At 45.2% G+C, this 12,032-nt stretch overlaps 2 protein-coding genes across 2 annotated transcripts in view; both read right to left on the bottom strand.

The window, feature by feature from the left end:
* dner (delta/notch-like EGF repeat containing) overlaps positions 1-12,032 on the bottom strand; it is a 302,806-nt gene that overhangs the window by 153,838 nt on the left and 136,936 nt on the right. The gene's annotated exons all lie outside the window — the stretch shown is intronic.
* Positions 2,739-4,203, bottom strand: LOC145341593 (uncharacterized; the record flags this gene model as incomplete). The annotated part of the gene is made up of 2 exons (XM_080186562.1): positions 2,739-3,060; positions 3,092-4,203. Coding segments are annotated over 2 exons (1,434 nt in total), but the record flags the coding sequence as incomplete, so codon positions are not given.

Raw genomic sequence — 12,032 nt, 5'->3', positions numbered from 1 at the left:
TAAAAGACAACTGCAGAATCATTACCCAGCAGTAGCTAGCCAGTTTCCCTGTAAAATGTAAACAGAAAATGATGAAACATCTCAGCAGATCTGACAGCATCTGTGGAGTGAGCATAGCGCCAACGTTTCGAGACTGGATGACGTAGACACTTGACAGGAAGAAATCTTTATAAACACATCTGAGAAAGGCCCAAACAAAATTCTCCCCCTTAATCTATTCAAAATAACTCCCTTCAAAATAATGACATATGATTCTTTATGGATAGTTCACTAAGTGGTGCCTTGGAAACTGATGATTTTTTAGAGGTTATTGTATTAATGTCACAAGTAGACTTTCATTGACACTGCAATGAAGATACTGTGAAAATCCCCTAGTTGCCACACTCTGGCACCTGTTCAGGTACACTGAGGGAGAATTTAGCATGGTCAATGCACCTAACCAGCATGTCTTTCGGACTGTGGGAGGGAATCGGAGCTTCCGGCGGAAACCCACGCAGACACGGGGAGAATGTGCAGACTCTGCACAGACAATGACCCAAGCCAGGAATCGAACTCGGGTCACTGGAGCTGTGAGGCAGCAGTGCTAACCACTGTGTCGCCCTTAGTGGGGGTCCTGTGGGAGCACAGGTCATACCTGCTCCTCATAAGTGACAAGTCTAAACCTGAGGAAATCAATCGCTGCCTGTAACGCTTGTGGATCATACTGGGGATAAGTTTGGGAAACCTGGGGGAAGGTTCCATTAACTTTGTGATCTGACGCCACAGATCAATGGGTCATCACAGACAATGTCCCATCCTGGCTTGGGTCATCGTCTGTGCGGAGTCTGCACACTCTCCTGCATTGCACTATCCTCAACTGGATGGGAAACATGATGTTGGAGAATCTCATCAAGTTGTTGGTTTGCTAAGTAGGTTGAGTCATTGACTGGAAAATTGGGTTTTGGCTGAGGACATGTTTCCGTTTTACTTTTGCAGACAGTAACTAATATCAATTACAGTATGTCAAGGACAAGTGCTATGGTAGCTGTAGGTTGAAATGTTGCGCAGTTAGGACTATACCTGTCCAACCTATTTGATTTGATTTTTGGCATTCACTTATTCAAGTCTTGCCGGATTCAGTGTCACTGTAACTATTTTCATTTTAAAAAGTTAGCAAGGAGAAGAATGACAGGAAAGAACAATAGATCACTTTGTCCTCAGTGACAGCTAGCAAGGGTTGTTAGGTCAAGCGAAACACAGAGCTGGGGGCTGAATGTTAACAGTTCTCAGGCACTTAATTTAACAAGCAACTGCAGAGGAGGATTTTTGGCAAGTTGTCTGAACTTTGGATTCAAAAGCAGGTACAAGATATGAAAGAGCAAATACGAATGCCGGCTCCCAGGTGCCGAGAATATCCGCAGCAGCCTAATGACACCTGGACACAGTAACACACCTTGACACGTTCGCCCCGTGGGAATAGATGGTCAGCAATCCTGACAGAAGTTGTCAATGAACTTCTTCTCATGAGCAACAGGGCACAGACAGGGTCATGGTGCATGCAGAAGTAGCGGCTCAATCTCTCAAGGTTTACTGGTAGATTTTCACATTTATATTTTGTGAAAAAACAAAAGTTAAAATTTATTTATTAGTCACAAGTAACGTTTACATTAACACTGCAATGAAGTTACTGTGAAAATCCCTTAGTCCAACATCTGTTCGGGTCAATGCATCTAACCAGCATGTCTTTCAGAATGTGGGAGGAAACCGGAGCACCCAGAGGAAACCCGTGCAGACATGGGGAGAATGCGCTAAATCCACACAGACAGTGACCCAAGCCAGGAATCAAATCCGGGTCCCTAGTGCTGCGAGGCAGCAGTGCATACCACTGTGCCACCCCGACCAATCACCTGACCAGGAGAAATCTTCGTAAATGTATTTGTGATGTTACTATACACAATGTTCAATTCTTTCCCCTGGGTATTAAATAAGGGTAGAAATGATATTGTATATCCAAGGTACACAGTATTATGTAGCATATAAGCTAAAGAATCTAACAGCATGACAGAGGGCATTTGGGCCATCATACCTGCACCCTCTCTTTGAAGGTACTATACAAATGGTCCCACTTTCTGACCTTCCACACAATTCTGCAAATCCTTCCTTTTCTAGTCTGCCCTTTTGAAAGTTACTATTGTAACTCCAACCTTTCTTGGAGTGCATTCCAGTTCAGACCAACTGCTGAACTGTGGTTGGCAAAATGGGGAATAAAAACACAACAATTTCAGCACCAAAATTGGTCTCTGTCTGATTTTGGGTTCATGATGTGGAGAAGTCAGCATTGGACTGGAGTAAACACAGTAAGAAGTCTTCCAACACCAGGTTAAAGTCCAACAGCTTTATTTGGTAGCAAAAGCCACTAGCTTTGGAAGTGCTGGCTGCCCCTTCATCAGTAGAACTCCCACTCACCTGACAAAGAGGCAGTGCTCCCAAAGCTAGTGGCTTTTGCTACCAAATAAAGCTGTTGGACTTTAACCTGGTGTGAGACTTCTTACTGATTTTGGGTTCAACAGGAGTTGGCTAACTCACCAGATGCAGTGCCCATTGTCAACAGTACTTACTGGGGGAAATAATCTGAGGAAAACATAAAAATTGAGCTCATGGGAGAAGACCTTCATCTGCAGTTATAAACGGTTAGGAATTGGTGCAAATTCCATCTTTAAGGTCAGGTCCAAACATTCAGTTCACCAGAGTACATTCATTTAAAATTCCAAGTACAGGCTCAGAACAGTCAGGGGTGGCTCTGAATACCGGCTTGGACTGATCTGGGGTGGTTCTGGGTACAGGTTCAGACTGGTCTGGGGTGGTTCTGGGTACAGGTTCAGACTGGTCTGGGGTGGTTCTGGGTACAGGTTCAGATTGGTCTGGGGTGGTTCTGGGTACAGGTTCAGACTGGTCTGGGGTGGTTCTGGGTACAGACTCAGACTGGTCTGGGGTGGTTCTGGGTACAGGCTCAGACTGGTCTGGGGTGGTTCTGGATACAGGTTCAGACTGGTCTGGGGTGGTTCTGGGTACAGGTTCAGACTGGTCTGGGGTGGGGGGTGGTTCTGGATACAGGTTCAGACTGGTCTGGGGTGGTTCTGGGTACAGGTTCAGACTGGTCTGGGGTGGTTCTGGGTACAGGCTCAGACTGGTCTGGGGTGGTTCTGGGTACAGGCTCAGACTGGTCTGGGGTGGTTCTGGGTACAGGTTCAGACTGGTCTGGGGTGGTTCTGGGTACAGGCTCAGACTGGTCTGGGGTGGTTCTGGATACAGGTTCAGACTGGTCTGGGGTGGTTCTGGGTACAGGCTCAGACTGGTCTGGGGTGGTTCTGGATACAGGTTCAGACTGGTCTGGGGTGGTTCCGGGTACAGGTTCAGACTGGTCTGGGGTGGTTCTGGGTACAGGCTCAGACTGGTCTGGGGTGGTTCCGGGTACAGGTTCAGACTGGTCTGGGGTGGTTCTGGGTACAGGCCCAGACTGGTCTGGGGTGGTTCTGGGTACAGGTTCAGACTGGTCTGGGGTGGTTCTGGGTACAGGCCCAGACTGGTCTGGGGTGGTTCTGGATACAGGTTCAGACTGGTCTGGGGTGGTTCTGGGTACAGGTTCAGACTGGTCTGGGGTGGTTCTGGGTACAGGTTCAGACTGGTCTGGGGTGGTTCTGGGTACAGGCCCAGACTGGTCTGGGGTGGTTCTGGGTACAGGCCCAGACTGGTCTGGGATGGTTCTGGGTACAGGCTCAGACTGGTCTGGGGTGGTTCTGGGTACAGGTTCAGACTGGTCTGGGGTGGTTCTGGGTACAGGTTCAGACTGATCTGGGGTGGTTCTGGGTACAGGTTCAGACTGGTCTGGGGTGGTTCTGGGTACAGGCTCAGACTGGTCTGGGGTGGTTCTGGGTACAGGTTCAGACTGGTCTGAGGTGGTTCTGGGTACAGGCTCAGACTGGTCTGGGGTGGTTCTGGGTACAGGCTCAGACTGGTCTGGGGTGGTTCTGGGTACAGGTTCAGACTGGTCTGGGGTGGTTCTGGGTACAGGCTCAGACTGGTCTGGGGTGGTTCTGGGTACAGGTTCAGACTGGTCTGAGGTGGTTCTGGGTACAGGCTCAGACTGGTCTGAGGTGGTTCTGGGTACAGGCTCAGACTGGTCTGAGGTGGTTCCGGGTCCAGGTTCAGACTGGTCTGAGGTGGTTACGGGTACAGGCTCAAACTGTTCTGGGTGGTCCGTTTGTCAGAGCTGTTTAATAATTCCATTTGGTTGGTATGGGAATCAAATCCACAACCCAGCTCTGATGAAGGGTCATCGAGACACAAAATGTCAGCTCTTTTCTCTCCCCACAGATGCTGTCAGACCTGCTGAGATTTTCCAGCGTTTTTCTGATTTTGTTGAAATTAAACAATGTTTTCTGCCCTTTAACTGATCTCCCATCTGAAAGGTCCGATCAGAAACCTTGAAAGTTATGTTTCATAGGATGGAGAATGAGAGCAAAGCCAAGCACCATGAAATAGCGTGTCGGATTTTTAGGCCCCCTTTTTCCATATTTGGTTAAGACTTTCCAATAATTCCACCAGAAACCTGAGTGGGGCTAAACAAAGATGGAAATGAAGCCTAACTTTGTAATGCCCATCCACAACATAGAGAAACATAGGAGATAGGAGCAGGAATAGGCCATTCAGTCCTTCCAGCTTGTGCCATCTTCAAAATGATCATGGCTGATCCTCTATCTCAGTGCCATATTTCAATGCTCTCCCCATGCCCCTTGACACTTTGAGAATCTAGAAATTTATTCATTTCCTTCTTGATATATTCAGTGATTTGTCCAGCCCAGGATTCTGTAGTAGAGAATTCCACTGGTTTACCACCCTCCCAAATGAAGAAGTTTCTCCTCACCTCACTTCTCAACAGAGCACTCCATTCCCTCAGACTGCGACCCCTTGTTCTAGACACTCACCCTCCCCTCAACCCCAGCCAGAGGGAACATCAGGCCTGCACCCAGTCTGTTCTGCCTTGACAGAATTTTATATGTTTCAATGAGATCCTCTCTCATTTTAAACTCCAGTGAGTTCAGGCCTAGTCAGCCTGACCTCTCCTCATACCACAACCCTGCCATCCCAGTAATCAGTCTGGTGAACCTTGGCTGCACTCTCTCTATAGCAACTATATTCTTTCTTAGATAAGGAGACCAAAACTGTGCACAATACACTCGGTGTGGTCTCACCAAAGCCCTGTACAGGTGTCGTAAGAGATCCTTTCTCCTGTATTCAAGTTCTCTTGCAATGAAGGTCAACATATCATTTCCCCTCCTAACTGCTCGCAAATGGTATTTTGACTTCATTGCAACTGTGACTAGGAGGAACTGAAATGGAAATATATTCTTATTGTGCACCGAGGAATTAAGTTTCTCTGCAACCTTCAAATAATGACACAGTATGCATAATGATAGAACAGTACCTGCTAAATAAAATGTATTAATGCAGTCCTAATGTAATCAGCACACTTCCAGGCAGCTAACAGCTGGTGCTGACTGATGATGGCGTCACCAAGGGGGACTGGGGACAAAAGCTGCTTTAACTCTGCACTGAATAACATTAATAAGGAAACACAGAAGTAAACAAAAAGGAGAGAATACTAAATTATCAGACTTGTGTTTTGACAAGCTCTACAAACTAACGCACTATAATTTCACAACAAAGTATTAATAAACTATTTCTAAATGCCATTTATGAAGGTATTCAAGTTTTTTAGCCAGGTCAACTCTATAACTAGGTTTTATTTATTCTTTCCATTGACTTTAAGTCTTCAGCCCCTCCTTCCCCTCACCCTGATTTGATGTGATTTATTATTGTCACATGTATTAGTATATTGTTTCTTGCGCACAACACAAAGCATACTGTTCGTGGAGAGGGTGCAGAATGTAGTGTTACAGTCATAGCTAGGGTGCAGGAAAAGATCAACTTAGTGTGAGATAGGCCCATCCTAAAGTCTGATGGCAGCAGGGAAGAAGCTGTTCTTGAGTCGGTTGGTACGTAACCTCAGACTTTTGTCTGAGAAGAAGGTGGAAGAATGTCCGGGGTGCGCGGAGTCCTTGATTAGGCTGGCTGCTTTGCCGAGGCAGCGAGAATTGTAGACAGAGTCAATGGATGGGAGGCTGGTTCTCATTGGTTTCTGCTCCAGTCCATTGCCAGAGAATAGAGCTCAAAGTTAAGACAAGCACCCTTCCCCACACCACCCCTGCAGCAGCACTGCCCATACCCAGTCCCCACCATGGATCTCCTCCCACCAACACTCTGCCCTCTGATGCATCATATGTATTTTGGATTTCCATTGTCAGTCTGAAAATGGGTTCATAATGAGCAAGTATTCAATAAAGAGAACAGGGATACACATCAGGAATTGTCATTTATTCATCAGAGAACCATTATGTAAGGATAAAATACTGGCCTAGCGTTTTCTCTCAGATGTGTCAGTTTTTCAGCATAGCTCGGTTGAAATTGATGCAAAATGTTGTGGGATTTTAAGCGCATTTTGCTATCAATCTGACATTCCAATCAACTTTTGCGCTCGTTCCAACTGGCAGTGCAGAGAAAGATCTTTATAGGATTTTATATTTATTTATTCGTGGGACCCGGGCGCCACTGGCTGGCCAGAATTTATTCTCATCTCTAGATGTCCAATGGTAGCCGGGAGTCTATCACGTTGCTGTGGCTCTGGAGTCACATGTCAGCTAGACCAGGTAAGGACGGCAGATTTCCATCCCTAAAGGACATTACTGAACCAGATGTTTTTTTCCAATAATCAGCAATGGTTTCATAGTCATCAGTAGATTCTTAATTCCAGATATTTCTTGATAAATTAAGTTCCAGCACCTGCTGTGGCGGGATTTGAACTTGGGTCCCCAGAACATTCGCTGACTTTCTGGATTATGCAACAACCTACTGAGTTTAGCTGAGCTTCTGGAGTTTATGAAACAACCTACCATGTGGTACAAGGTACTGCATGGTAGGTTGTTGCATAAAGTTAAATCTCACGGGATCCAGGGTGAGGTATCTAAATGGATACAAAATTGGATTCTTGACAGAAGCCAGAGGGTGGTTGTAGAGAGTTGTTTTTCAAACTGGAAGCTTGTTACCAGCGGTGTGCCTTAGGGATCAGTGCTAGGCCTACTGTTATTTGTCATTTATATTAATGATTTGGATGAGAATATAGGGGGCATGGTTAATAAGTTTGCAGATGACACCAAGTTTGGTGGCACAGTGGACAGTGAGGAAAGTTATCTCCAATTGCAACAGGATCTTGATCAACTGGGCCAGTGGGCTGATGAAAGGCAGATGGAGTTTAATTTAGACAAATGCGAGGTGATGCATTTTGGTAGACTGAACCAGGGCAGGACTTACTCAGTAGGGTGTTGGGGAGAGTTATAGAGCAAAGAGATCTAGGGGTACATGTTCATAGCTCCTTGAAAGTGGAGTCACAGGTGGACAGAGTGGCGAAGAAGGCATTCGGCATGCTTGGTTTCATCGGTCAGAACATTGAATACAGGAGTTGGGATGTCTTGCTGAAGTTGTAAAAGACATTGGTAAGGCCACACTTGGAATACTGTGTACAATTCTGGTCACTCTATCACAGAAAGGATATAATTAAACTAGAAAGAGTGCAGAAAAGGTTTACTAGGATGCTACCAGGACTTGATGGATTGAGTTATAAGGAGAGGCTGAATAGACTGGGACATTTTCCTCTGGAGCGTAGGAGGCTGAGGGGTGATCTTACAGAGGTCTATAAAATAATGAGGGACATAGACAAGGTAAATAGTCAATATCTTTTCCCAAAGGTAGGGGAATCGAAAACTAGAGGGCTTAGGTTTAAGATGAGAGGGAAGAGATACAAAAGTGGGCAATTTTTTCACACAGAGGGTGTTGGAGCAAGCTGCTGGAGGTAGTAGTAGAGGCGGATACAATTTTATCTTTTAAAAAGCATTTAGACAGTTACATGGGTACAATGGGTGTAGAGGGATATGGGCCAAATGCGGGCAATTGGGATTGGCTTAGGGGTTTTAAAAAAAGGGCAGCATGGACAAGTTGGGCCAAAGGGCCTGATTCCATGCCTGATTCTATGATTCTATGAATATATTAATAGTCTAGCGATAATACCATTAGAACATTGCCTCCTGATAGGCTTGGTCTTTTGGTGAAGGATTTAATGGGCTAAAAATATGATTTCCCCTGAGCGGGGATCACAATGCTCAATGATCCCAGTACATCTGTGCACGGTGGAGCCACCGTGGAAGAGAGAAGGAGTGAAATTGGCTTAGCAAGGGAGAAAGTCCCCAGTGCAGGTTAGATGGATTGGCCATGCAAAATTGCCCCTCAATGTCAGGAGGATTAGCTAGGATAAATCATGAGGCTATGGGGATAGGGCCTGAGTAGGATTGTGTTCGGTGCAGATTCAATGGGCTGAATGGCTTCCTTCTACACTGTAGGATTCTATAATTCTAAGCCCTTTGTCCAGGAGATCGACAGGAGGAGAGAGGTTCACTATCCACAGGGGACCAGGAGGCTCTGCAGACAAGTACTCAAAAGGCAATGGAAACAGATTGTCATCAAGGACAATGCCAGTAGACTAGGTTCAAATGCCTGAACGCAGTGGTGTGGAAGGTTCAGTGGCTTCACTCGAGTGGGTAATGTCAATGAATTCAACTTCAAATATCAAATCACTTCTCAACCCACTGGTCTCTCAAGAGAACAGCCCCAGCTACTCCAATCTATTCATGTCCTTCATTCCAGAACCTTGTTTGAAAATCTTTCCTGAATCCTCTCTTGAGACATCACACCCTTCCTAAAATGCAGTACTCAGCGTAGGACAAAAGTTGAGACCAAACTGGGTGTTTCATTGCTTTTGTACTCAGTGCTCCTATTAATAAAGCCAAGGTTTCTTTGTGCCTATTTAGGCACTTTCTCAACCTGCTACCTTTGGCAATTTGTGTATTTGTTCTCTATTTCTCTCTACTCTAGCTGTTTAAAATTTATTTTCTATTGTCTCTCTACATTCTTCCTACCAAAATGTATCACTTCAAATGTTGCTACATAATGAAATTTCATGTCTCCCCCATTTCTCAACCCCATATCTTTTTAAGAAATAGGAGCAGGAGTAGGCCATCTAGCCCTTCGAGCCTGCCCCGCCATTCAATAAGATCATGGCTGATCTGAAGTGGATCAGTTCCACTTTCCCACCTTCTCCCCATAATCCTTGGTTCCCTTGTCTATCAGGAATCTATCTACCCGTGACTTAAATATATTCAATGAGGTAGCCTTCATCACTTCAACGGGCAGAGAATTCCAGAGATTCACCACCCTTTGAGTGAAGAAGTTCCTCCTCAACTCTGTTCCAAACTGCCCGCCCCTTATTTTGAGGCTGTGCCCTCTAGTTCTGGTTTCCTTTCTAAGTGGAAAGAATCTCTCTACCTCTACCCTATCTAGCCCCTTCATTATCTTGTAAGCCTCTATAAGGTCCCCCCGCAGCCTTCTAAACTCCAACAAGTACAGGCCCAGTCTATTTAATCTCTCCTCATCAGCTAACCCCCTCATCTCCGGTATCAGCCTGGTGAACCTTCTCTGTACTCCCTCCAAGGCCAATATATCCTTACGCAAATAAGGGGACCAAAACTGCACACAGTACTCCAGTTCTGTGGAGGAAATGCAGGGCTCCCGGTGTGTCCCTGGAGAAGCCCACAGCACACTATCGTCTAGTTTGAAAAACAACTGTTCAGCATTACACTGTGTTTTCTCACTCAGACAGTTCCATATCTGGGCTGATACCATCCTGTATTCCAAGGGCTTCAACTTTGTTGAGTAACCTATTATGTGACACTTTGTCAAACATCTTTTAGCAGACTTTTGGTAGGGGAGCAGTTTGGGAGCAGTGATCACAATTCAGTAAGCTTTAAGGTATTGATAGATAAAGATAAGTGTAGTCCTCAAGTTAAGGTGCTAAATTGGGGAAAGGCTAATTACAACAATATTAGGCAGGAACTGAATGTAGATTGGGGGCAGATGTTTGAGGGCAAATCAAAATCTGGCATGTGAGAGGCTTCCAAGTGTAAGTTGATAGGGATTCAGGACCGGCACATTCCTGTAAGGATGAAGGATACGTATGGCAAGTTTTTGGAACCCTGGGATAACAAGAGATATTGTGAGTCTAGTGAAAGGGGAAAAAGAAGCATTTGTCAAGGCTAGGAGGCGGGGAACACACGAAGCAAGTGAAAGTAGAAAGAAACTTAAGCAAGGAGTAAGGAGGGCTAAAAGGGATCATTGTCTGTATGGAATTTGCAATTTCTCTGCATGTCTGCATGGATTTCCTTCGGGTATTCCGGTTTCCTTCCACAGTCCAAAGATGTGTGGGTTAGACTGATTGGCCATGCTAAGTTGCTCCTTAATGTCAAAAGATATATAGGATTAGTGGGGTAAATATGTGGATTTACAGGGTGGGATTCTCTGTGGGAGAGATGGTGCAGGCCTAATGGGCTGAATAGCCTCCTTCTGCGCTGTAGGGATTCTATGAATCTGTGCTCCAGCTGGTTACTGGGATTGCCGAGGCATTGTCCTGAGGGAGTAGCAGTACTTCTGTGGAGCCCATCCTCCCAACAGTGCCACTCTGCCAGTGCCTCTGCTGTTGCCTGGCAACCAGATCAAATCAGGTGGGGCAATGGCTATCCTTCTCAACGTTCATTGTGTATCATGCAAACCCACAATTGAGCCAATCAAACTGAATCAATCTATTCAAATTACCCTGCAAAGATAGCGTATCTCAAAAATTTAAACAATGGGTTAAGCAAGCCCTTTCCCCCTGCTACATCGCTGCTACAGGTGATATTTCCCACAAACAGAACGCTGCCATCAGTCCAAAAAGACATTCTGCCCACCACACAACGGAGCAATGTCAGCTATGAATTTCTATGGCAGTGCCAGGGTATGTGGGGCATTCAGCCCAGTGATTGGCTGATTGAATCAAACACTGTGTTCTGGGATGGCACAGTAGCACAGTGGTTAGCATTGCTGCCTCACAGTGCCAGGGACCTGGGTTTGATTCCTGGCTTGGGTCACTGTCTCTGTGGAGTTTGCACATTCTCTCTATGTCTGCATGGGTTTTCTCTGGGTGCTCCGGTTTCCTCCCACATTCTGAAAGACGTGCTGATTAGGTGAATTAACCCTAACAGGCGCTGGACTGTGGTAACTAGGGGAATTTCACAGTAACCTCATTGCAGTGTTAATGTAAGCCTTATTTGTGACTAATAAATAAACTTTATTGGTTATTCATTATAGGCAGGGTGCAGGTGGTACTCAGGCAGCCCACGCTTGCAAAATCCAAAATAATGTCCACTCTTAGGGATATAATTCAGTGTCTGGGCAGCACTTGCTGAACGATCCGAAGTGTGCTAATAGCTACACTAACAACAAATTTAAGATAATCAGTCGGTTCATAACAAGGCTGATTTACACTTGCTAGAAGTCAGATACCTTCTTACACAAGGATCCATTCACTGCAAACAAAAAGAATATGTTCAAGCCTTGTGTGCTTTTTGATTTACTCGGGTGTTTAGGAAGCTTATTGCTTTCTCCATGGCAACTATTCACCTAATCAGATTCACCCAACCAATCAACAGATTTTCTCTTGTGGTATAAATTGTTATGATCATTAAAAATCGGCATTCTTGCATTTTTCCTGATGAGTGCAAGGTGATAAGCTTCAGCAACATGTATCTTTTTTCAACAATATTCATGTTCTGCACTATCAAGAGACTGTTTGCACATTTAAGTACATGACATCATTAAAATGCCAGAAACAGATACATAAAATGATTAAAAACCCTAATGGAATTCTGCCTTTTATATATAGAGGAATAGAATACAAAGGGGTAGTATTCCATTCTGCTTTCATTCCACAGTCCAAAGAATTGCAAGTTAGGTGAATTGGCCATGCTAAATTGCCCCTTAGTGTTCCAAGATGTATAGGTTAGATGGATTAG

Source organism: Carcharhinus amblyrhynchos, chromosome 3 (genome assembly GCF_965287045.1).
Source record: "Carcharhinus amblyrhynchos chromosome 3, sCarAmb.v2.hapA, whole genome shotgun sequence".
NCBI lineage: Eukaryota > Metazoa > Chordata > Chondrichthyes > Carcharhiniformes > Carcharhinidae > Carcharhinus > Carcharhinus amblyrhynchos.
The sequence above is the reverse complement of the archived record's forward strand: the minus strand, read 5'-3'. Positions and strand labels throughout refer to the sequence as shown.